We start from the raw sequence: 27,122 nt of genomic DNA on the forward strand, positions 1-27,122 counted from the left end.
AATGCCTCACGGATTTAGCCAAATTCATAACCTGCCATATGGATTGAGCCAAAATTCACATAATGCCACACGGATTGAGCCAAATTCATAAAATGCCACATGGATTGAGCCAAAATTCACATAATGCCACATGGATTGAGCCAAAATTCACATAATGCCACACGGATTGAGCCAAATTCATAAGATGCCATATGGATTGAGCCAAAATTCACATAATGCCACACAGATTGAGCCAAAATTCACATAATGCCACACAGATTGAGCCAAAATTCACATAATGCCACACGGATTGAGACAAAATTCACATAATGCCACACGGATTGAGCCAGAATTCACATAATGCCACACAGATTAAGACAAAATTCATTGTCCACCAAAGGCGCGCATTAAACATTTACACCATAATGTCCATTGCACGTTAAGTTACACGGCATGATGTCCATTATGTATTATGCCAAACACCATAATGCCTATTAAAAATTATGCTACATACAGTAAGTGCTACTTATCTACATGCTCATTGCCAAGGGTTCCATGCTCATTGCCAGAGGTTCCATGCTCGTTGCCATGTGGGATTACATGCTCATTGCCAACGGGGAATACATGCTTGTGGTAAATGGGGGACAGCCGCCACCAGGCAGAAGTGATAGCCACTGACAGTGGCAGAGCCTGGCTGTATTCCGAGCACTGCAGGTCCCAGCTATTTGAAATAATACCCATTTCACACCAGAAAATGCATTCCCAGGTTGGCCCCTTTTACACCAGCCTAGTCCCTGCATTTTCTGGTGTGAGGGGGAGAGAAAACCACCCCTCCCCCCCTTAAACCAGTTATCTCATTTAACTGGCTATATCTTCGGAAGCAACTGACCCATTTTCATGAGTATCATATTGAAGACCTTTTGAGTGGGCTTTGAATAATTTTGGTCCAGTAAAACTGGAACGTTTGGTTCCAGAGTAATCTGCCCTCAAAGAACATGAACAGCCATGAAATTACATTTAAAAAAAAAAAAAAAACGATTTACATGCTATATCTCTGGAACCGATTGACCGATATGGACCATCCTGGTATCATAATGAAGGCCCAGCGATTTGGAATTGAATAACATCAATCACAAGCTCCTGTGATGCCAGGGAGGGAACTGGCAGCTGTCGGAACCGGGCCGGGGTCGGAATTGACGGGTCCCATATTATCCTATGGGGAAAAAATGTTACAGCTTTGCCAGGCGATATCTCCGGTTCCCGGGGGGCTAGAGACATGGGGCTGGGCTCATTGGAAAGCTCTGGTGCTCATCTACAAAATTAATGACAGGGGGGGCACGTGCCCAGGTGCCCCCCCCCCCCCCCTGAATCCGCCACTGAGTGACTGTATTACTCTTGTGGAACGTAAGCATTGTTCCCCAACAGTGGGTGCTTTTTCCTATTTTATTTATTTTTTGTACATGTATACCAATAGTTGTCAACCTTTTGATTGTCTGCCCATACACTGTAGATCTAATGCCTGGATACCGATTATGAGAATGGTAGCATCACCTCCCAGAAACAAATGGAATATCACAAGGTTAGAGCACCTCAAAGAGAATAAAAGAAAGTAAAATAAAAGTTCAGTGCGAAACTACCACTTTCGTTCTATAAAACCCCAAATGAGAAATATTTCTGGAATGAGTAATGAGAAATATTCCTGCACCTTCTTATACACCCAAAAAAGACTAGCAGAAAAAAAGATGGACAGAAAAAACTGCCATGCAATTACTCACTTACTCACTAACCAATATGAAGCAATGTTAGCTGGTTACATTAATAATGGGGTTATTTGGTCCTTCAACACAGGTTGTAAATGTAATTTTGGTATAAAGGCACAGTATACTGTATATAGGTGTAAATTACACCATGTGATGGGCAGCAAAGTGTTAATTTTACAGTCTTAACAGGCACTACATTGCAATGTTAATAGTGGTTATATTTTTTCCATTCTCTATCAAGTCACAGTAAAATTGTAAATGTGTCAGTCAAAGACAAGTAATGATTAACAGTTTCAGGATTCATTTTCAATGAATAGTCATGAAAATTCTAAAAACATTTGTTTTTTTTACATACGGGGTATGTCATTTCTTTCATGCTCTCCCGGTTTTCTCTGAATGCAAGCTGTACCAGCAAACCCATAGCAGCAGGGAGTTCGCCTTCCATTAAAAGTTTTGTTCCTGGGCGACACACATGAGCACTGTGGAACAGCTGTCGTGGGGTCTGTCCATATGTTTTAATCATAGTCTCCAATGCCCGTCTCTGTACAGGATCTTCTACTGCTGACACATCCATTCCAAAGTATGTCTAGAAAGAAAAGCAAAAACAAGACAATGCTATAAAAAAGTTTAATATATATATATATATATACAGTGGTCGAAGTGGGGCGGTATACGGGGGTATGGCATACCCCCACTTTAATCTGAAGATAAAAAAAAAAGTTTTTTTTCCCCCCTCAGGATGCTCTCTGATCACTCAGCAGCACATATTGTGCTTTTGTAATACCCCTGTACAACAGGGCAGTCTGGCAGGGGACGTTGATGGACAGGGGGGTGTCCGAAGGTGCGCACTATATTCACTCTTTACTTTTCCATACCCCCACTTCAAAATTTCCACTTCGACCACTGTATATATATATATATATATATATATATATATAAACACACACACACACATATACATATATATATACTGTATATATATACATACTAGGTGATTCACACTGTTGTAAGGGGCTCCACCCCCTTGACCTGTGAATGCCTGTATTGCGTGCAATATGGGTTTTGCAGGAGGGGCGGGTGTGGAAATACTGCGGGTGCGGGATGGGTGGGTGTGGCGTTTTATTTTTTTGTATATTTTTTTTTATTGAAATTACAAAAGAATACAGAAATAACAAATTTAGGCATAATATACAGGTAATCCATATATCTCGACACAGCGAGAAGGACATCTTTGAAATACTAAATAACCAAATGGGCACTGCAAATAGAAGTCTCAAAGATATATAAACTGTTTACATAACAAAAATATAAAGGAGCCAAGTGTATTGTGCTATAAATAATTTAATATAACAAACACATAAAGGTGGGTGGGTGGGCGGGGGGGGGGGGTATCGAGAGACAAGTGAAGTGAAACAGAAAGGGAGGGGGAGGGGAGGGAGAGGAGAGATGTAGGGAGGGGTATTACCTTTCCCAAGGAAGGTGGACAAAAAAAGTGTTTTAATGCTAGGGTAATCTGGTAATGTGTATAGTTATTCTATTTAAGAATAAAGTTTTTATATTGTTGACTGTCCTTGTCCTGACATGTAGTCATACAATCTGATTGTTTATCAACAGAGGATAGCATTATATCCTCCATGTTCATATACAGTAGTAATCAATTTTGGTGAACCAGGATTTCCGTGTGGGAGGGGCTATGGATTTCCATAAGGCTGGAATTATGGCTCTTGCGGCATTACTTAAGTGTCTACATAATGAAGATTTGTATAACGAGATTGGGGTGGTGGAGAGGCCTAGTAACCAAAAGGCAGGGGTAGAGGGGAGGGGGGTATGGATTATGTCCTACGAGATCTTGATGACAGAAAGGTGTAATGAGTGGGCATTCTCACCAAATATGTAGTAGAGTTCCGGTAGCTCTTTTGCATCTCCAGCAGTTTGCTGAGATAGTGGGGTTCATAATATGTAAAATAGAAGGGTATCTGTACCATCTCATAATTAATTTGTACTGCGTTTCCCTGGTTTGGATACATATAGAGCTGCTATGTGCTTTCATAAAGATGGATTCCCATTCTTTTTCAGAGATATTCAAACCTAAGTCCCTTTCCCAGGCCCTATTAAAAGTCGAGGTTATATCAGATTTTGAGTTTTGAAGGATTTTGTACAGTACTGAAATCGTATGGGTAGGGTCGCGTGTGGCTACACATAGTCTCTCAAATGGTGTCAGCTCACAAGAGGCCAATGGAAGTCTCAAGTTCGATTGTAAGAAGTGTCTCACTTGGAGGTATTTCCAACAATCTCTAGGAGGGATCTCCCATCTAGCTTGGATGTCCAAGAATGAGCGTACTCCTAAAGATGTAACTACTGTAATTGACCCACCCTAAAGATACCCTCTATAGCCCATTGGGAAAAGTCAGGGATGTTTGTACCGGGGTTGAAATCTGGATTGTATAGAAAGGAGGTCAGTGGACCAAATTTGGAGGATATGTGGGATCTGTGACGTACAAGTTTCCATGAGGCCAGTGTTGGGGGAATGGTGGGATGGGATGATGGGGGTTTGGGTAGTGTGGGAAGGGAAATATCTCCGGATACTGTTGTACACATATGCCTTCGAGTTCCACCCACTGCTTATTGCTGCGGCTCCTCGTCCAATCCAATATCCTGTGTAAGTGCACAGCGTAATAGTAGTTTTTAATATCTGGCAGTTGAAATCCCCCCCGAGAAATGGACATATTGAGAACATCTCGTTTAATCCTAGGTCTTTTCCGGAGCCAGATAAATTGTTGGGTGAGTTTTTGTATGGTTCTGAACCAAACTTCTGGGATGGATATTGGTAAGGCCTGAAGTACGTAAAGCGATTTAGGTAGGGAATTCATTATGATGATGTTTATTCTCCCCAGCCAGGAAAATTGTTTGTTATGCCATCTGCTGTAATCTGCCCGAAGGGATTTAAGAAGGGGTAAATAGTTCAATGCATATAAACAGGTCAGGTCGCTAGATAGTATAATTCCTAAATATGTGATGTGTGAATGTTGCCATATAAAAGGGAAGGATCTGTGTAATTGGGGGATTGATGTGGGGGGTACCGATATATTGATACTGGATTTGGACATGACTTTAAAGTTCGAAAGGGCGCTAAAACGATCTAGTTCCTGTAAAAAGTGAGGTATTGAGGCTTCAGTATGTGTAAAAATTGCTAACAGGTCATCGGCAAACAATACCAGTTTGTGTTCCCTTTCACCCACTAACAGGCCCATAATTTGTTTGTTGATTCTGATTGCTCTGGCTAGAGCTTCCATGCAGAGGACAAAAATGAATGGCAAGAGGGGGCAGCCTTGCCTTGTTCCATTACTGATTAGGAAAGGGTCGGACATAAACTGTTTGTTCTTACTCTAGTTGTTGGCTTATGATATAGAGCTAAGATCCTGTGGAGTGCTAGAAGACCCAGTCCAATATGCTCCAGCACAGCTCTCATAAAGCTCCAGCTAACCCTATCAAATGCCTTTTCCGCATCTGTGGAAATCAGAACAGCCAGAATTTTATGTTGGGAGGCAAGATGGATCAGACTCAGGACTTTGGTGGTGTTGTCTTTCGCCTCTTGGCCTGATACGAATCCCATCTGATAACTATTGACCAATGCAGGAAGCAATTTGTTTAATCTATTTGCCATCAATTTTGCAAACCGTTTTATGTCGATGTTTGGCAGAGATATAGGTCTGTAGCTAGAGCATATGGAGGGATCCTTTCCTGGTTTTGGGATGACCGTAATATGCGCTTCCAGTGATTGCCTAGTAAAGTGAGAGTTTGCGGAAATGGTATTAAAGGCTTGGAGGAGCCTTGGAATCAGGAGATTTTTAAATGTCTTATAATATGGCGTGGTGAAGCCATCTGGGCCTGGGCTTTTGCCAGAGAGGAGATGTCAGAATCTAGTTCTTGCGTTGTGAATGGCTTATCTATTCCCTATCAGAAACGGGGAGAGTAGGGAATGTTACTGATGATAGGTATTCCTTAGCTTGTAATGTGTCATGCAGGATATTATTTGAACTGGGGGATGCTTTAAGGTTATACAGAGCTGAGTAGTAACGCTGGAAGCAAGGCGCAATTTCCGGAGTTTTAAATTCAACCAGTATCGGGTGATGTTTTCTCAGGTGGATGTAGGGGTGCTGTTGGTGGTGGAATGGTGGGTGTGGTATTATGGTGGGTGGGTGTGGTGGTGGCATGGGTGGTGAAGGTTGGGTGTGAGGGTGCCATGGGTGGGGGAGGTTGATTTGGTGTGGTGTGGTTGGGGGAGGTGCAGGTGCGGGGGTGCCCTGTGTGGGTGAGGGGCAGTTGCGGGAGTTTCACAGGCCCGCGTGTCTTACGGCTGGGGGGTTGTCAGGTGGGAACCCCCCAGCATGAAGTGAATTGATGCTGTCTATTCTGCAAGGGGGGGGGGGGGGGTGTTAGTGGCCTAATTGCAGCTCATTTGCATATGCCGCACCCTCATTAGCATAGGTCACTGCCCCTTTTCGGACACTTGCGCGGTTCACATCAGAAGTAGTTGTGAGGTATGTAATCCATTGAGATAGCTATGTAGGAGTAGGTAAGAAAAAGAGAAAAAGGGGGAGATAGTAGCGCTAATGACGATATATATTTAATTACTGACAGATCTCTCAAATCCAGCTGCTGACTTATTAGGATAACCAATCCTACCATAAAGAACTAAAGAACAAGAATATAAGAGAGCGCTTGGATTTGAGGGATATGTTTTGTACCAGTCTATGTTAAAACATGTAGATACAGACAAAAAAAATTAAATATTATATTATAAATATAAATATTAAAAATAATTTAATAATCAATCACAGAGGTACCGGCCGATACCAAACAATTAACACATGTAATTAAGAAAAGTCACAATAAAAAATCAGGATTATCCTGACAGAGAACAATGAAAAAATAAAAGATAAAAATATATGTATATATATGCACTTTAGTCCACTTAAGTCAGCCTCATATTAAAGCAGTCCGAATGATTGTCAGATATTAGCAGTCCAGTGTTAGTGGTTTTAGCTGTAATAGTTTTTAGTATATTTACCACATGTTTGTACAGGCTGGAGGGCATCAGGCAGAAAGTGTTAGCACCAGTCCACAGAAAAGCATTCAAAAAAATGAATTGGAGATGCAGCGCAATTGCGGTGTACGATTTCCAGTAAGCCGGCTGGCAGTACCTTTCAGTGTAGGCAGAGTAAATTGCGAACTGACGCGTTTCCCCGCTTCCTTTTATAGGCGGCTTTCTCAAAGATCAGGTGTAGCCGTCTGTATCTAGCGTCTGGTTTATATAGGGCACACTGCCTCCCATTCAGTGAATGTTCCCGGTCACGTGACCGGAGGATCGTTTCCTGGCGTGTCAAGCCTCGTTTTCAATAGCGGTTTCTATTGGTGATATTCCAACCGCGTGACCAAGTCAGTCTAAGTTAGTTACTGCTGGTCAGGCCTCATTATCAATCGCGGTTTTCATTGGTTCTCCCGCGTCTGTGGTTATATTAACCTCATTTTTATTAGTATTGCATAAATGAGGCTAATATTTGCATAACTACACATCTGGCTCCTTTTTCTTGCCGACATTTTGCCGAATATATACTATCCGGATAACATCCCTCATTGGTCAGAGAGGTTTGTGGTATTTTATCAGCTGGCAGTGCATTAATGCAAATAGACATACCGGTATACTGAATGGGCTGTTCAGTGTCATTCTATTTATCTTATATAGTATATACAGAAAATTCTCATAGTAAAAATAGGGAAAACTATATATTTCCATATGCATAGAACTGGTAAATAAAAATGGGTAAAGTCGATTAAATAAACAAAGATATCTTTATCATAGTGAACTACTATATTATATTATATTATTTAGTAGGCAAAGTTACTAACCATGAGTCACAGAGTTATTAATTAACAAAAACAGAGAAGAATCGCAGTATTATACATTTTTACCTATCTTTTTCTTAGTTAAATTCACATCTAGAGAGTAGTGCTCAGCTATATAGTCATAGAGGTTTTGATGCGTATTATTTTATACATATATAAACATTTATAAACACTATAAGACCACATACAAGTGGAGAGAGATTTAGAGATATATATATATGTGGAGAGAGATTTAGAGATATATATATATGTGGAGAGAGATTTCTTGTATGTGGAAGAATTGGGATTAATGATATTATTTGCACCAGAGTGTACAGTCCGTCTTATTAATTAGGACTGATCTTTTTACTTATTATACAGATTTTCAAAGATCCGCCAAATATCGGGGCCACCATATTTTTTATATTATTATACATACATAGAGAGAGGACTTAAAGTGTTCACAGATTACATGTAGACAGTCAGCAAATTTAGCATATCCATAATAGGGTTTTACTCGTCAACGTCGTGTTTCAGATTAGGCATTATTGTCTGACTATTGGGTGGGTATATACATGGTCCAGATGGACTTCTGATCCCATGTGGCACCCACTGATGTCATACATACATATATATTTTCTGATAACTAATTGATTTAATGCTGATGCAGAGTAGTAGACACCATATTCTTTATAACACATAATAATATTCAGCTTTTGTTCGATAATGGTGCAAATTACTAGGACTGAGGACTAAGTGGGTTCAGTTGCGGTCCAGATGGACCTCTGGTCCCGCCTTGTTCCCACCAGTGTCGACAGTCAAATATATCTCAGCAGAGGAACCTAAAAGGTGCTCCTATGTCCAGTAGGTTTATATAATGGTATAAATGATAAATTATCTCAATAAAACAGACACACATAAATAGGTTATTATATAGTGATGATCACTGTTTAGTTGTGAGGAACGGGCAGAGTACAGGGGTAAATGATCATAGTAAATAATCATAATTATTATTATAATAATTAAAAGGCGTTTAGTTCTAACATATCATTTAGGCCCCCTGGTTGTCAGTGTCTAGCCTAAAGATCCAATAAGATTCACGTCTACATAGACGGTTAAACCAGTCGCCACCTCTCGCTGTATGGTGGATAGATTCAATTGCCCTAATGGTCAGATTTTCTATATTGCCAATCCTACAGCTCGAAACGTGCTTGGACAATGGATGTGTCTTTACATTTTTGATTAAGTTTCGCTTGTGCTCCAAGAAACGAATATTTAGTTTGCGCATGGTGCGGCCGATGTACTGCTTTCCGCATCCACAGCTCAGAAGGTATATGACAAAAGTCGAAGAGCAATTCATAAAGCTGGTAATCATACATATTTCTTGTGTCACAAACGAAACAAAGTCTATGGTTTTCCTAGGTGTATGGGTACAGGTAATGCAATTGGTTCGCCCACATCTGTGGAACCCCAATGGTTTGTCTGGAAGCCAAGTTAATGCTTGTGTCTTCTTCTTATTATCTTCAAAATGACTGTAATTTTGTTTTGAGATTTTCAGCTTTTCTGAACATTACCCTGCCTCCTTCATCAATTTCACCTTTTATCAGTTCATCCAGCAACAGTAGAGGTGTATTTTTCTTAATGATAGCTCTTATTGTTTGGGCACTATTGTTATATTTTGTTATAAATCCAACCCTCTTGTTCGTTTCTATTTTTTTGTTGTTTTGTAATAAAGATTGTCTGTTTGTTAGCCTCACTTCTTTATATGCCGATTGCATGAGATCAGTCGGATAACCTTGTTCTGCAAATGCTTCAGACATGGAGATTGCCTGTCTATCATATGATTCCACCGAGGAGCAATTACGCCTTAGCCTTATGAACTGGCTCTTTGGTATATTTCTTTTCCAGTTCAAATTATGTGCACTATCATAGCTCAATTATCTATTTGTATCTATGTCTTTTGTATAGGTTTCAGTGGTTATGGTGTTATCTTTAATAGTAATTTTTATATCCAGAAAATTTAAGGTGCTCATACTGTGAACAGAAGTGAATTTTAAACTGAAGGAATTCGTGTTCAAACTGGTAGTGAATTTAGTGAGTGAATTATTGTCCCCTTCCCAAATAAAAAATAAATCATCTATATATCTGCCATAGAGGACCAGGCCCGTCCCCAGCCCAACGTCCCACACATGTTCCTCTTCAAAGAGGCCCATGTAGAGGTTCGCAAAACTGGGGGCGAACCTGGTCCCCATGGCAGTGCCTAACACCTGTAGGTAAAAGTTAGAATCAAATAAAAAATAATTGTGAGTAAGGATAAAGTGAATAGACCTTAGGATGAAGGACCTCAAACCGTCAGATACTTCATTATCTTTTAGTAGATAGGTTTCAATTGCCTTTACTCCTAATTCGTGTGGAATGTTTGAGTAAAGGGATTCAACATCACAGGATATTAATTAGATGGTAATTTTAACGCCAAGTGCATTCATTTAAGAGATTTAAAAAATGTTTGGTGTCCTTTAAGTATGATCTTAATGTGACAACTTATTTCTGTAAATAGTGATCAACAAAAAAAGATAAATCATTATTGAGTGACCCTACACCAGAAATTATAGGTCGGCCTGGGGGCGTGTCGAGTGTCTTGTGAATTTTGGGCAAATAATAAAAAGTGGGTGTGACAGGGTGTGAACAGGATAGAAAATTAAACGTACAGTAGGAGCAAGTTTCATCTTTGCTCCTTTGTCCATGGCTAGCCATGGCTATTCTATTGTTTTCAGCTGCAATACAATACGTATTGCAGCTGAGAACAATAGAATAGCCATGGTTAGCCATGGCTAGCCATGACCAAAGGAGCAAAGATGAAACTTGCTCCTACTGTATCTTTAGTAATTGCTCCACTATGGAAAACATCATCAAGCAGGTCTTTGTATTCCCTCAGGAAACGGGCGGTGGGGCTGTCTGTCAGTTTTGAATAGAATTTAGTGTCACCAAGTTGTCTTTGTGACTCTTTGGTATAATCCTCAATATTCAAGATGACAACCCCGCCGCCTTTGTCCGCCGGTTTGATTATGATTGATTTATCGGCGCAAAGACATTTAAGGGCGTTTCTTTCCCCCCGACTTAAATTGTCTTTCCATTGTCTCTTTGTGTCCTGACTACATAATTTCTTAAACTGTACCAGTGTGTTTTTATGCATCAAAACCTCTATGACTATATAGCTGAGCACTACTCTCTAGATGTGAATTTAACTAAGAAAAAGATAGGTAATAATGTATAATACTGCGATTCTTCTCTGTTTTTGTTAATTAATAACTCTGTGACTCATGGTTAGTAACTTTGCCTACTAAATAATATAATATAATATAGTAGTTCACTATGATAAAGATATCTTTGTTTATTTAATCGACTTTATCCATTTTTATTTACCAGTTCTATGCATATGGAAATATATAGTTTTCCCTATTTTTACTATGAGAATTTTCTGTATATACTATATAACATAAATAGAATGGCACTGAACAGCCCATTCAGTATATGTCTGTTTGCATTAATGCACTGCCAGCTGATAAAATACCACAAACCTCTCTGACCAATGAGGGATGTTATCCGGATAGTATATATATTCGGCAAAATGTCAGCAAGAAAAAGGAGCCAGATGTGTAGTAATGCAAATATAAGCCTCATTTATGCAATACTAATAAAAATGAGCCGTAATAGGAAGCAGTAAAATTCAGGTTAATATAACCACAGACGCGGGTGAACCAATGAAAACCGCGATTGGTAATGAGGCCTGACAAGCAGTAACTAACTTAGACTGACTTGGAATATCACCAATAGAAACCGCTATTGAAAACGAGGCTTGACACACCAGGAAACGATCCTCCGGTCACGTGACCGGGAACATTCACTGAATGGGAAGCAGTGTGCCCTATATAAACCAGACGCTAGATACAGACGGCTACACCTGATCTTTGAGAAAGCCGCCTATACAAGGAAGCGGGGAAACGCGTCAGTTTGCAATTTACTCTGCCTACACTGAAAGGTACTGCCAGCCGGCTTACTGGAAATCGTACACCGCAATTGCGCTGCATCTCCACTTCATTTTTTTGAATGCTTTTCTGTGGACTGGTGCTAACACTTTCTGCCTGATGCCCTCCAGCCTGTACAAACAGAGGATGTGGTAAATATACTAAAAACTATTACAGCTAAAACCACTAACACTGGACTGCTAATATCTGACAATCATTCGGACTGCTTAATATGAGGCTGACTTAAGTGGACTAAAGTGCATATATATACATATATTTTTATCTTTTATTTTTTCATTGTTCTCTTTCAGGATAATCCTGATTTTTTTATTGTGATTTTTCTTAATTACATGTGTTAATTGTTTGGTATCGGCCGGTACCTCTGTGATTGAATATTAAATTATTTTTAATATTAAATTTTTTTGTCTGTATCTACATGTTTTAACATAGACTGGTACAAAACATATCCCTCAAATCCAAGCGCTCTCTTATATTCTTGTTATGTTGGAGTAGGTACCTGAGCTGGTGACAATGCTACTGCTGTTGCAGCAGACGTTTTCTGTGCAGGGAGATGCCTGACATTCTCACTGCTGCAGTGCCGACTCTCCTGGCTCCCCCAGCTTAGGTACAGTCATGGCCTGGCTGTCCCTGCTCACTACAGGCCAGTGTGTGAGTCACGGCAAAATGCCGCGAATGGGCGGAGCCTAAAGCCAAAAAGTAGGCGGAGCTAACATTGTGATGCCCAATCAGCTAAAAAAGAACTGTAAAACATTTGCCGTATCAGGGGGGGTTAGGTTACCGTCTCCTTGCGTACCCTACTGTCAGTAGGGGTGCCCCTCTCAGCAGCAGAGCAGCAGCTGGACTGAGAAACCCAGCACTGCTGGGAAGGTGCCTTTCTGTCACTCTGTGACAGAAAGTGGGCGGAGGCAAAGAGGCGCTGATAAGCTATTAGCCTATGATTTCGCCCATGACTCCGACCAGCGGAGTTCTGGCTAAATATATAAAAGATATCTTTATGTATCGGCCTGGCACTCGCCCAAAGGGTTAAATGACCCCGGTGCCTTCTGTGATAGGTATGGTAGAGATGGAAGAAACAGTAGTACTCAGAGGAACTTTTTAAAACAAAAATGTATTGTAGAAAATCATCAAGGTTTCAGGGTTTGCACGCCCTTTTGTCAAGGTGCAAAATAGTTAATAGAGCCAGCCCCAAAACGTTGGTGATTTTCTACAACACATTTTCGTTTTAAAAAGTTTGTAAGTGCCACTGTTTCTTCTCTCTCTCTCTATATATATATAAATAAAAATATATAACCAGATACCCTTTCAATGCGCTGTTCATGTGTTGGCAGCAATTCTTTATGACCCCCTTGTTAGTGTAGAAAAAGGAGAGTAGATAGAACAATGGAGAGAGTGCGCCTTTATCTGGTACCTCCATCACCTGATTTAATTTATACACAGTGACTATAATTATTACAGACAATCTTGAAACGATTGATACATTTAATAAAACATAATATAAAAGACAATTAAACTTTTTCATTCGTTTGATGCAATTAGTACAGGTCACTAACAAGGAAATCAACACAAACGCGTTTCCTCAGGGGTAAGGTTCCATATGGTGTGTGAAATGGATAAGTGAATATTTTATTACACTTTTGATGTTTCATTAATCACTTTCTAATCAATGCAAGCAGATAAGCCTCATAGGACTCCTTAATTTATGAACGATCAAATGATATACATTTCTATGAAAACTCTCTGCTAGTGGATGTGAAGGCTGCTATTTCACAGTATTCTGTTCAATTTGGGATGTTGTTCTCATCATCGGAGAGACTACTCTATTGTGTATAAAAAAATAAAATAAAAAAAAACCATTCGGCGCACCTATTACTTTATATCGACCACTATCTGTTCTACTATCTATTAGACTCTTTTGAAATAACACACATCGTTAAGAGCATGTTCTGATGATTGGAACATTATATATATATAATATATAACGAACAAACTGGAGGATGAGGCTATCCCCGAAACGTAGATCACTTGCTATGTGTTTAATGCACGTTTAACCTGATTCACAAGCCTCTGAGTGCCGCCTCCAGTTTGTTCGTTTGTATGGTCAGAGCGCTGCTCCCTAGGATGGCACCAGAGCCCAGTATTCCCCTCGGGGGACCCAGCAGTGCCGGAGCCAAAAGTGTGGATATATATATATATATATATGAAATGTGTCGATGACAAGCAAATAGTTATGTTCTCATACATCTGGGGCCTGATTCTGGTTCACTTGCAAAAGCACATTTTCTAATGGACAAAACCGTGTGCACTACTACTACACTAGATGTGCAGAGAGTTAGATTTGGGTGGGGCTTGTACTTCAAACTGATATCTACAGTATATTGCAGTGTAAAAGTAAAGCAGCCAGTAGTTACTCTGCACAGAAACAAAATAACACCCAAATCTAACTCTCTCTGCACATGTTACATCTACCCCCCTGCAGTGCATATGGTTTTGTCCATTAGAGAGAGAATTTGCTTTTGCAAGTGAACCAGAAATCAAGCTCCTTATGCCTAAAGGTGGCCATACACTGCTGCGATATCTCACAGCAGTGTACGGCCACCCGATATCCCGCGAGCCGACTGGGACCTTTAATTTGTTGTGATGGATCACATGCGTCCCTGCTCCCCGCTCAGCTCACCGCCGGGAGAGAGGTCCCAGGTTGGGTGGTCGGACAGCCAGCAGGTCCGACCACTGACTCAGGCCCGATGTGCACGCAACCGCTCATCGGACCTGACCCGATTCGTAGCCTCAGTGTAGTCTCAACAAAATGAGCTTAGAGTGCCTACACGCTGGCAGATATTTTGAACAAAACTGTGGCCCTTTTGAATGATATCTGTTAAAATATTAGCCAGTGTTTATGCAATGAACGATGCGTGCTATTGAGGGTCGTTAACGAGTATTTATATGTTCTGTACATGCAGCTCTATTTTGCCTATGCTGTTCACAAAAAACTGCACATTAGTTGCTAGTTTGATCATTCGCAGTTCATGCTATTATTCTGTGTGTATGCACAATATTGTTTGGAAAGTTCAAGGGAATTTGTTTAGCAATATCAATCATTGAACACCTAATCTAGTGTGTATGGGGGCTTTATGGTACAGAAGACTGCTGATTACTTCCATATGCAACACTTGAATATCTGTGTATCTGTATACTAAAGGCCCATACACACTTGAAGATTTTCATTTCAAAAGACTTTGCCAAAATCTTTGATAGATATATCTCACCAAAGTAATGCATACACACTGAGCTATTTTTCCCAAAAAGCAAGAGATTTTCAGAAGGCGAAAGACTTTGACCACTTTATGCTCCCCATGACTACTAAATTCTGTTAGGTATGGGCTTTAATCTGCTGCACAATTGTATCTCTCTCCACTTTATGCTCCCCATGACTACTAAATTCTGTTAGGTATGGGCTTTAATCTGCTGCACAATTGTATCTCTCTCCACTTTATGCTCCCCATGACTACTAAATTCTGTTAGGTATTGACAATATCACAAACCTTTGTTTTATTATTCCATTTGGAATATATAGTAAACAAGAAATGTCTGCGTGCTAGTGGCGGCAGTGGTCTGACTTTGATCACACCTTTGATAAATCAATTAGGTGTGGGTGGAGTTAGAGGGTGGGGATCACTAGGACCTGTACTGCTATTTATTCACTATATGCTAAGCTGTGAGGCCTTCTGGCTGTGTAGTCTTCTAGATGTGAAGTATGCAGACTATAGTACAGGTTGAGTATCCCGTATCCGAGTATCCGTTATCCGAATTATTCCGAAAACCATACATTCCAGAAAGTGAATAAAAAATATTTTTTTTGCTAAAAACTCACTGGGGACATTTCTAACAGCACTACTGGTGACATGATATGTAACTGGCACTATATATGTGCAAGAAAATGATTGCTTGGCATTCAAATTCAATATCTGAGATAGTACACAAATTTTGTTTCATGTTTTGAAACCTTGTTTTTTGAACAAATAAAATATATTTGTGTGTATTTTATGTATTTGTGTGTATTTTATGTGGTAATAAAATAAATTTGTGTGTATTTTATGTGTTATACAGTATACATGCAAGATACTTCAAAATACATAATTGAAATATTAAAATATTCCGAAATACGGAATAATCCGTTATCCAAAATTCTCCTGGTCCCGAGCATTTTGGATACGGGATACTCAACCTGTAATATAACATCGGAGATATACAGGAGATGAACAGGAGGGAAACAGGAGGACAAAGAACACTTCATCCTCCATCTGCAACCCCAGCAATCAACATACTGCAGTGATTTACCTGACTCAACATCACCTACAGTCTGAACAACCTGGACACTGATCTCCACATTGAATTAAGTGCTGTCACACTTAAGTTCTGTCTCACTTATACATTACCTATACTTCCTGTAGGCTCTCCACGCTTCCAGTATATCACCTTCTCACTACTCATTCTAGGCCACTCCAACCTCATTCTATTTCACTACTCTGAACAAATTTACACAGAAATATGGCTCCTCGATCCAGTCCGACACCAGTCCTCGCTGTCAGGTCTCACCCCCTCTCAACTTCCACACCTCTCACACTCACCCACAACCCACACAACCTAATTACTATCTCACCTGTCCCCTCCCTTCCTTTCTCCTGTGCTCTCTGGAATGCTAGATCAGTCTGCAACAAGCTCCCAACTATCCACAACCTCTTTGTCTCCCACTTTTTTAACCTTCTCGCCATCACTGAAACCTGGCTCTGCTCCTCTGACACTACCTCCCCTGCTGCCCTCTCTTATGGAGGCCTCTCCTTCGCACACTCGGTCAGACCTGATGGCTGCCAGGGTGGAGGAGTGGGCATCCTCCTCTCCCCCAACTGCACCTTTCGCGCCATCCCACTTGAGCCCTATCTCACATTCTCCACCTTTGAGGTACACACTATCCGCCTCTTCTACCCTATTCACCTCCTTGTGGCTGTAATCTACCGCCCCCCCTGGCCCCTGCTCCCCTTTCCTTGATAACTTTGCTGCGTGGCTTCCACACTTTCTTGCCTCTGACCTCCCCTCTATCATCCTCGGTGACTTTAACATTCCTATTGACATCAATAATGCTGCCTCCTCTAATCTGCTTGACCTTACCACCTCCTTTGGACTTTCTCAATGGACCTCCACCCCCACTCATAATCTTGGACACGCCCTTGACCTAGTCTTCACCCACCATTGTAATCGCTCTGATTTCTCTAATTCTTCCTTCCCACTCTCTGACCACAATCTGCTCTCTTTCACCCTCTCATCTTCCCCTCTCCCCTCATTGCCCAGACCCACAGTCACCAGACGTAACCTCGGGTCTCTTGACCCTACTGTCCTGTCTCTTCTGGAGACTTTCCTCTCTCCGCTTTCAACCATGACTTGCCCCAACCAGGCTGCCTCTTTCTATTACTCTTCTCTCACCTCTGCTCTCGACTCTGTAGCCCCGCTCCACACTGTCCCCCTCCGACGCTCTAAACCCCAACCTTGGCACAACAAAATAACACGATTCTTGCAAAAATGTGCACGCTCTGCTGAACGCCTCTTGAGGAAATCTCACTCTCTGGCAGACTTCCTCCATTCCAAGTTTATTCTCTCCTCCGACAGCGTTGCTCTCTCCTCTGCCAAACAATCTTTCTTCAAATCTCTCATCTCTTCCCATTCCTCCAATCCCCGACGTCTCTTTGAAACTTTCAGCACTCTACTTTGCCCTGCACCACCCCTCCTCCCTTCATCCCTCACTGCCACTGACTTTGCCTCCTTCTTCATCTCTAAAATTGAGATAATCCGACATGATATCTCCTCCCATACCCCCTCTGCTGCCCACCCACCCCAATAATCCTCCCCTCCCAACTACTCCACTCTGTCATCCTTCTGCCCTACTACAGCTGAGGAAGTCCGCTCCCTCATCTCATCCTCTCCCCCCTCTACCTGTCCCTTGGACCCTCTCCCCTCCCGTCTCCTCAGTTCCCTCTCCCCCACTGGCTGCTCCCACCTTGCTCACCTCTTTAACCTATTTCTTTCTACTGGCATCTTTCCCTCACCCTTCAAACATGCTCTGGTCTCGCCTATTCTTAAAAAAACAAACCTGGACCCAATATCTCCCACAAGCTACCGCCCTATCTCTCTTCTCCCATTTGCCTCTAAAATACTAGAACGGCTGGTTTACAGGCGTCTCACCAGCTACTTGTCTGACCACTCCATACTTGATCCCCTTCAATCTGGCTTTCGCCCACTTCATTCCACTGAGACTGCCCTAGTGAAAGTCACCAATGACCTGCTGTCAGCCAAATCCAAGGGTCACTTCTCCCTGCTTATCCTTTTGGACCTATCTGCTGCCTTTGGCACTGTGGATCACCCTCTCCTCCTCCACACACTCCAAAACATTTGCCTCTCTGGCACAATCTTCAACTGGTTTTCCTCTTACCTCTTCAACCGTTCCTTCTCAGTCTCTGCCTCTGGCTCTACCTCACCACCTTCTATCCTTCCTGTCGGGGTCCCTCAGGGTTCCGTCCTTGGCCCTCTTCTGTTCTCTCTGTACACCTCCTCTCTGGGTGCACTCTAACTCCTTTGGCTTCCAATATCACCTCTATGCGGATGACACCCCAATCTACCTCTCCTCTCCTGATCTGTCCCCCACTGTTTTCTCTCAAGTTTCCAACTGCGATTTCTGAAGCTGAATATGGACAAAACCGAACTTATTATCTTTCCCCACCCAGAGCTATGCCCCCTACTAATATCTCTATCACTGTTAACAACACCATCATCTCCCTCGTTCCCCAACTCCGCTGCCTGGGTGTCACTCTTGACTCCTCCCTCTCCTTTGCACCCCACATCCAAGCCCTGGCCCATTCTTGCCAGTTCCAGTTACGCAACATTGCTCGCATCAGGCCCTTTCTCTCACAGAGTGCAATTAAGCTGATCATCCAGTCATTGGTCATCTCACGGCTCGACTACTGCAATGTTCTCCTCACCGGCCTCGCTCAATCCCAACTGGCTCCTCTCCAATCTGTCCTCAATGCTGCAGCCAGGCTTATCTTACTCTCCCGCCGCTCTAATTATGCCACTCCCCTTCAACAAAATCTGCACTGGCTTCCATTCCCCTACAGAATCCTCTTCAAACACCTCACACTCACATACAGGGCCATCTCTAATTCCATTGCTCCATATATCTCTAACCTCATCTCCATTCATACACCCTCCCTCTACGGTCGGTTGACGACTGTCGTCTCTCCTCCACCCTGATCACTGCTTCCCATGCTAGAGTACAGGACTTTGCCCGTGCTGCACCCCTTCAGTGGAACGCACTCCCTCGCTCCATTAGACTCTCCCCGACCTTGCAAAGCTTCAAACGGGCACTGAAAACTCACCTATTCATCAAAGCATACCCCTTCCACTGCATAAACCAGCTGGTTCTCCGACCCCTTGCCTGTTTACATCCTGCTATCTAACCACCACCCACTCGCTTGCACCTCTTGTAATCTGTCTGTCTCCCGTTCCTACTAGATTGTAAGCTCCTCCGAGTAGGGCCCTCTTCCCTCCTGTTGTCAAAGCCCTCTTCTCTTCACGTTTCACTCACAGCTCTCCTATACTCCAACACTCAGTGATCTTTGTCCGCATACTCATCTCCATCATTGGCATCAAGCCTCTAGTTGTATGTTGATTGAGTCCTCACTACTTACATTTAAGCTGTAATGTGTATTGATCTGTGGCGCTCTTTATTTGTACTGTATTTTTGTTATTTATTCAATGTTATGCCAAGCTTTGTATTGTTCCTTTGTACGGCGCTGCGAAACACGTGTGGCGCCTTATAAATAAAATTATTATAATAATAATAATAAAATCTTTCATTATAAATGGGCTTGGTTTGAATTCCAAGGGTTCCATATATACAGTACATGCCATGCAGTGCCAGACGCATCACCTGCCAGCCCCTTCCTTCCCTCGGAGCATAATTCTACCGTGGAGCAATGCGGCAGCCGCATCACCCCCCCCCCCAGTGGAGCGGGTAAGCTCCAGAGCACCCCTGCCCGCCTGCCTGGGGCACCCCATGCCCTGCACCATCCATGGAGGTCCCCAATGGAATCAGATGACAACGCACACAGCTGGCTACCAATATTTATATTTTTATATGCCCACTGCCACCAATGTATTCATTTAAATGCACCAACAATATAATATATATATATATATATATATATGCATTTAAATGAATACATTTGTGTCAGTTGGCAGAATAATATAAACATTGGTGGCAAGCAGGGTGTTTGCAGGGAGCAGTGCTGTCTGCTCGTGTTAAGCAGGGCGGGGCGAGCCGGTTATTTAGCCTGGCCGGGAAACAGGGCTCTGCAGCAGCAGCCAGCCAGCCAGTCGGCCGGACGGAGCACAGGGTGCGTATGACAGGCGAGGGGGTGGGGTGAGAAGCAGCGGGGCGGTCCGCCAGACTGAAAGTGGTTAATCTTTCAGCCCGGCAGGCGTACACACACAGCGATGATGGATGAAAAACCATCCATCATCGCCACATCTAATGGTTAAACACTTTCCTAGTGGTGATCCGGGAGTGAGCATCGTCGCTAGTCGCCAATCTCTGGGGCATACACACTGGGCGATTTTCAGCCGAAAGACGATCAAAACGGCTGTTTTGACGGATTTTCAGCTGAAAATCGTCAAGTGTTAAGTGCTACAATGTAGCAGCAGCAGCTTTTATTTCCCAATGCAAGTTCTGTTCTGCTGCATTATACAGACTAGGGGGTCTATGTACTTAGCCTTGGAGAAGGACAAAGCATCAACCAACCAGCTCCTGTCATTGTGCTTTGTTTTGTTTTTATACTTTATACACAGCTTGTAACATGGCCATTAGGGCCTGATTGGCTGGTACTTTATTCTCTTCATCATATATATATATATATATATAGTATATAAACACCTCAGTCACAAACAATAGACAAGTGTCATACAGATGTAGTCATGCTCTTTGTTGCTGCGATGCGTATGCCCGTGCTGCATGGAGCACCTAGCTACGACTATTTGCACCCGGCGATCACTGAATACACTGCTTATGGACACATTTTTTTTGATTGCCACGATAAGCTAAATGTGGCTACATCTGTATATCAAATGAATCAGAACAGTTGTGACTCTAGGTGCGTACACATGTACAGATGTTTCTGTCTGATCTATTTGGTGGGAACAAAAACCTGGAAATGTATGGGAGCATATGACAATCAAAATCAAAAATTTATATCACAATGATTTAAACAATATGTCTGACTGATCACTGTCTGTTTTCATGCGTTTGGGAACAATTTTTTGATTGTCATTTGCTTCCATACATTTCCAGGTTTTTGTTCTCAACAGAATTGATCAGACAGAAAAATCTGTACGTGTGTACGCACCTTAAGGGGGATTTTCAATCTCCCGACGGGGGAGATGGCTTTTTCACTTTTTTGAGCCAACATGTGCTGACAGGCGGTAATTAATGCCCTACCACACAATAGGGCATGGTGGGAGAATAATTTAGTGCGAACGCAACGAGCCATGCGAGGGGACGCTGTGCACCCTTTTAGTGCCCATGTCAACTGTGTCGATATCCGAAAAAGTGAAAACCCTCATGTCGACATTTTCACTGTCGACCTTCCCCATGTTGATCTAATGACCCTGTCGACCTTCGGACATGTCGACCTAGTAGTGTCAACCTAATGCTTGTCAACCTAGTTGCTGTCTATGCAATGATCCATACCCATATGAGGGCGCATCTGAAGGAATATTTATATTTCAGGCTCATTCAATATGAAACACTTTATTGTAGATTACAAACTATTCCAAGGATGAATGTACTGTATATGTATTACATCTAGAGGATGGATTCCATGTTGCCTGTCTGATAAGCCTTGAAAAGTTGTACCATTTCCTGATGATGGTCTGCGTAAGACCGAAACGTTACGTTACGTCGGAGGTAGATATGAAGGTTCTATCAGTGCAATAAACAAAACCTTAAAGTTGAAAACTTCACCATTGTGAGTGCCCCTTATTTGGTTTTATATATATATATATATATATATATATATATATATATATATATATATATATATATATATATATATATATATATATATATCACCTCCAGAGGACTGGCACTCTTGCTTTTTTGTTGATAAGTTTATGCGCCCGGTGCCTTCAATGCTGAAGTAGATGTCGATGTAGATTAAAGAGCGGCACTCTTTGGGACTTTATATGAAGAGAAACACTTAATCCAGTGTGAATTCTACGTTTCGGTTTATTAGACTAAACCTGATGACGGTTTAGTCTAATAAACCGAAACATAGAATTCACATTGGATTAAGTGTTTCTCTTCATATAAAGTCCCAAAGAGTGCCGCTCTTTCTTCTACATCGATATATATATATAGATATATATATATATATATATATATCTATATATATATATATATATATATAGATATATATATATATATATAGAGTGAAGGAATCCGCACTCCCAATCCAGAAAACAATGGGGTGTTCCACTTAAAGTACCACTAGTGTACCATAAATAGTTCCAGAGGCTGATCAGCATGAATCAACCAAGCGCGCACACTCCAAAATTCCAACAGTGAAAATGTATTAAATACATAACCAATGTGATACCAGTCGGAGACAATCTCCTGCATTGCTGTGGAGTTGTTTGGTTGTCCCAGATGTCGTCTTGAAAAAGGACTGTTTTCTGTCCAAAACGTTGACTGATTGACCGACTGGTACCACATTGGTGATGTATTAAATACATTTTGGAGTGTGCGCGCTTGGTTGATTTATGCTGATCAGCCCCTGGAACTATATTTATAGTTATAAGTTAAATCAAGTTAAATTGTAAACTAACCAGAAATAATTGATGTAAAATTAGAGAGAATGAGGAAGCACGACTTTTTTCCTCACACTTCTTTATGTCATTCATACTACTTACGGCTGGATGGAACACATTAATGGCTTGAACAGCTGCACGTCCTTTCTGCTTATAGCCAAATACAAGATCAATCCAGTGACATACTGTTTGAGAGACGTGGTCAGACTCTAGAGCTTGACGGTGTATTAGGATAAATAGACGGGGATCGTTTCTGGCCCAAGGGGGAAGGTTAACATGGTTAACGCGGTCTCCATTTTGGCGTACACCAAAATCAAATCCTAGGTAAATGAAAAGGATACAATTTTAACAAATACTATTTACTAGAACTCCTGCAAAGACAATTTTACACCCTCCAGAGTTGATATATACATTGACAGCAATCGGAGTCAATAATACTCTGCGTGGCAAATTCAGATGTAGCCATGCTTATCATTGCTGAATCGCCACCGCCCATGCCCATATGTCACGCCAAATTCACACCTGTGGCACGGCATCGCCACTCAATGTCTTTCTATGAGCTGCATGATTAAATTAGATGCAAGTGGCGATTGGCGCAGCAACAATGAGTGTTGCTACATCTGTATTCCCCGTCCTTCAGCACATGTGACTGAAAAGGAGGCATGGCATTGTGGAAAGGGAATGTGTGTTCTACATTATTGTGTACCAACTTTGGCCTTAAACAAGGCACTTACACCTGGAAGTACAGGAACGGCTCCCATTTGGGACCTTCGAAGGTGAACCATTTTAACACTTTCATACCTTGTTTAAGGGGGGTACAGTTATTGGGTCACCAGCATGATGGTCGACAAGCATTAGGTCGACATGCATTTAGGTCGACATGCAGGAAGGTCAACAGGGTCATTAGGTTGACATGAGTTTTTTTATTGTTTTTCGAGCCACAATGTGCCGACAGTCGTTTTTTTATGCCCTACCATCCACTAGGGCAGTGGTAGCCAACCCTAGCCCTCGAGAGCTACCAACAGTTCACATTTTCCAGACAACCTAGCTGCTGCACAGCTGCACTCATTAATCACTGACACATTTTAAAAGCTACACAGATGGAGCTAATGAGCTCACTTGTGATTCTGTGAGGAGACCTGCAAAACATGCACTGTTGGTAGCTCTCGAGGACTAGGGTTGGCTACCCCAGCACTAGGGCATGGTGGGAGAATAAAATAGTGTGCCGAGCATAGTGAGGTACCGTGCCTGAAGCATGGCGACCCAATGACCCTGTCGACCTAAAGTCATGTCGACCTTCCTACATGTCGACCTTAACTCATATTGACCTAAACACATGTTGACCTAATTCTTGTCGACCATAATGCTGGTGACCTACTGATCCATATCCGTTCAAGGTCAGCATGCATTGATATTTATTGTTGGCCTACACTGTCGTTTTATAGATTAATATGTGCAATAAATCATTTTTCACTATGAGAAGCACACATTTTTTGAAGGTTCACCTTTTTGACTACTACAAGAGAGGCATATAATATAGATTGTAAGCTCCACTAGGGCAGGAACTAATGTGAGTGTTCAGATATTCTCTGTAAATCGCTGCGGAATATGTATGCGCTATATAAGAAACTATTAATAAATAAATAATATTGACTTAGGGTCCAAGCAGTGATCTATGCCTTGTGTCACCTTGTGAAGGAGGACATACAGATGTATCTACATACATCTATCCTCCATGCGATACAAGTCACACTATACATAATGCGTAAGCTCTGTGTGACACAATAGCGCCGAGGGTCTCTTTAGTGACCTTTTACATTAAATAGCATCTTTTTTTGCAAAATGCAGTGCATAGTACACACAAGCATCTTTTGTTGATTGAAATGATTTGCAACATGTCTATATTCAGCGTTTAACTGCTGCATCTGCATTAGAATTGGAACATTACAGTGTTTTCCTGGAAAAAAAACAATTCATATGCAGTACAGCCACAATCACACTGAACTCAGAAATGCCATATATAATTTAATCAACAGAAGCTGCTTGTGCGATATATTATGTTTTGCAATTAAGATGCAATTTAATAAAAGAAAGTCACACAAAATACACCTGTGACATGGCTGTTTAACGCAAAACGAGGCTAGATGAATGTTGACACATCTGTATGAAGACTGAAATCTACTCACAGTGATTTACAGAATGTAATCTAATTTTCTAATTTATAAAAAAAAAAAGGAAATATGTATACACAATATTGAGGGCAGTATTCAATGAGAAAAATTCTCCGTGTTTTATAGCGAGTTTGTGCTTTTCTCGCGTTGGACGGAGACTTTTGCTCTCAAAAAGCGAGCAACCCTATTCAACGTGCACTTCTCGCCGTCTTTCTAAGTGATTTTCGCCGTGTCTCTCCGTGTAGCAATTTCTACACCTTTTCATGGAGAAGTGGAATATGAACTTTTACAATAAAAGGTTTTTTGTTTTAATTTGGGTGTCAAAAAATCAGGAATTTTAATCTGTGAAAGGGCATGCTATTTTTATTCATGTGCTTATAGCACATGAATATATATTTAATAAAAAAAAATTTTTTTACACAGAGCAGCCAGCAGGGGGCCGGGAGCCAAGCCGCTCATTAGATATTCATATATTCACTGCACCCGATCATTACATATGCACGATCGGGAGCAGTGAATATACCCGGTCCCCTGCTGGCTCTCCCAGGGGGGCAGCCTGTGCTGCCTGGCTCCCAGGGAGCCCACCTCCCCCCACATACATTCTGGGGCAGGCAGGGAGACTTCCATCTCCCTGCCTGCCACCGTCCTCGGGCTCCCTGCGGCGACACCTCATACGCCAAATTGGCTGATACTCGCCGCGGGGGGCGGCGAGTATCAGTCACATTGAATAGTGTATAAAGTGCCGTGACGGAGAATCTCCAAACATGGAGAATCTCTGCAAAAAAACGGCGAGTGCATGGCGAGCGAAAAAAACGCTTGCCATGCACGGAGAATAATCACATTGAATACTGCCCTAAGAGAGCGCACATGTGACAATGAAATTTATATTAGTTTGAAAACATTTTTTAATATCATACAGCACACAATTGAATGACAATAAAAACAAATTTTAATTATATAATACCAGTATTAATCTAAAATCATGAGAATCAGTGGACAATTTTCCAATAATTAATCAACCTCATTAGCTCAGTTCTTCATAGAATGAATATGTAGATTTTTTTTTAAATATATATATATTGGCTGAAGGTGTACTCTCCGGTTACTAGATGTAGTTTTATAGACATCCAACTCTGATCCTATTGATGGTATAGGGGAGAGAAAGTCCCGGAGTTCTTATTGTAATATAAGTGTCACTTAACGCGTTTCTCCATCCTGTACGTGTGACGGTTTCCTCAGAAGATAACCTCCGCGTTAAGAGACTATTCCTTGCCAGAAATACATGTGATGCTACAGTGGACATTTTATCCCCTATACCATCAAAAGGATCAGAGTTGGATGTCAATAAAACTACATCTAATAACCGGAGAGTACACCTGCAGCCAATATATATTTATATTTATATATATATATATATATATATATTTATATTTTTTTTATATATATATATATATATATATATATATATATATATATATATATACATATACATATATATACAGGTTGAGTATCCGAGTATCCGTTATCCGAATTATTCCGAAAACCATACATTCCAGAAAGTGAATAAAAAATATTTTTTTTGCTAAAAACTCACTGGGGACATTTGTAACAGCACTACTGGTGACATGATATGTAACTGGCACTATATATGTGCAAGAAAATGATTGCTTGGCATTCAAATTCAATATCTGAGATAGTACACAAATTTTGTTTCATGTTTTGAAACCTTGTTTTTTGAACAAATAAAATATATTTGTGTGTATTTTATGTGGTAATAAAATATATTTGTGTGTATTTTATGTGTTTATACAGCATACATGCAAGATACTTCAAAATACATAATTGAAATATTAAAATATTCCGAAATACGGAATAATCCGTTATCCAAAATTCTCCTGGTCCCGAGCATTTTGGATACGGGATACTCAACCTGTATATGTATATATATATATATATATATATATATATATATATATATATGGAAAAACAAGGGGGTATCAGAGTGCGCTAGAATACAACAAAAGTGGATTCAAATAATCAATATTTAATATAAAATATAAAAAATATAAAAAATAGTACAAGTACAAGTATAAAAAAGAGCCCTTATAGTTAAGGGTATCTTCAAAAGTACAATTGATGAACAGAGATGATTGTTGTTTAATTCAAGTGGTCTTGATCACAATTAGCCCAATTAGGGCTAATTGTGATCAAGACCACTTGAATTAAACAACAATCATCTCTGTTCATCAATTGTACTTTTGAAGATACCCTTAACTATAAGGGCTCTTTTTTATACTTGTACTTGTACTATTTTTTATATTTTTTATATTTTATATTAAATATTGATTATTTGAATCCACTTTTTTTGTATT

At 41.1% G+C, this 27,122-nt stretch overlaps 1 protein-coding gene across 1 annotated transcript in view; it reads right to left on the bottom strand.

The window, feature by feature from the left end:
- Window positions 1-27,122, bottom strand: part of LYST (lysosomal trafficking regulator) — a 574,932-nt gene that overhangs the window by 83,008 nt on the left and 464,802 nt on the right. Inside the window, exons 43-44 of the mRNA XM_083176391.1 lie at window positions 22,682-22,899; window positions 2,095-2,325 (exon numbers count right to left, since the gene is read on the bottom strand). Of these exons, the coding sequence (XP_083032517.1) occupies window positions 2,095-2,325; window positions 22,682-22,899 (449 nt within the window). The remainder of the gene's footprint in view (window positions 1-2,094; window positions 2,326-22,681; window positions 22,900-27,122) is intronic.

The sequence above is a fragment of the Crinia signifera genome, chromosome 3 (assembly GCF_055691185.1).
Source record: "Crinia signifera chromosome 3, ASM5569118v1, whole genome shotgun sequence".
NCBI lineage: Eukaryota > Metazoa > Chordata > Amphibia > Anura > Myobatrachidae > Crinia > Crinia signifera.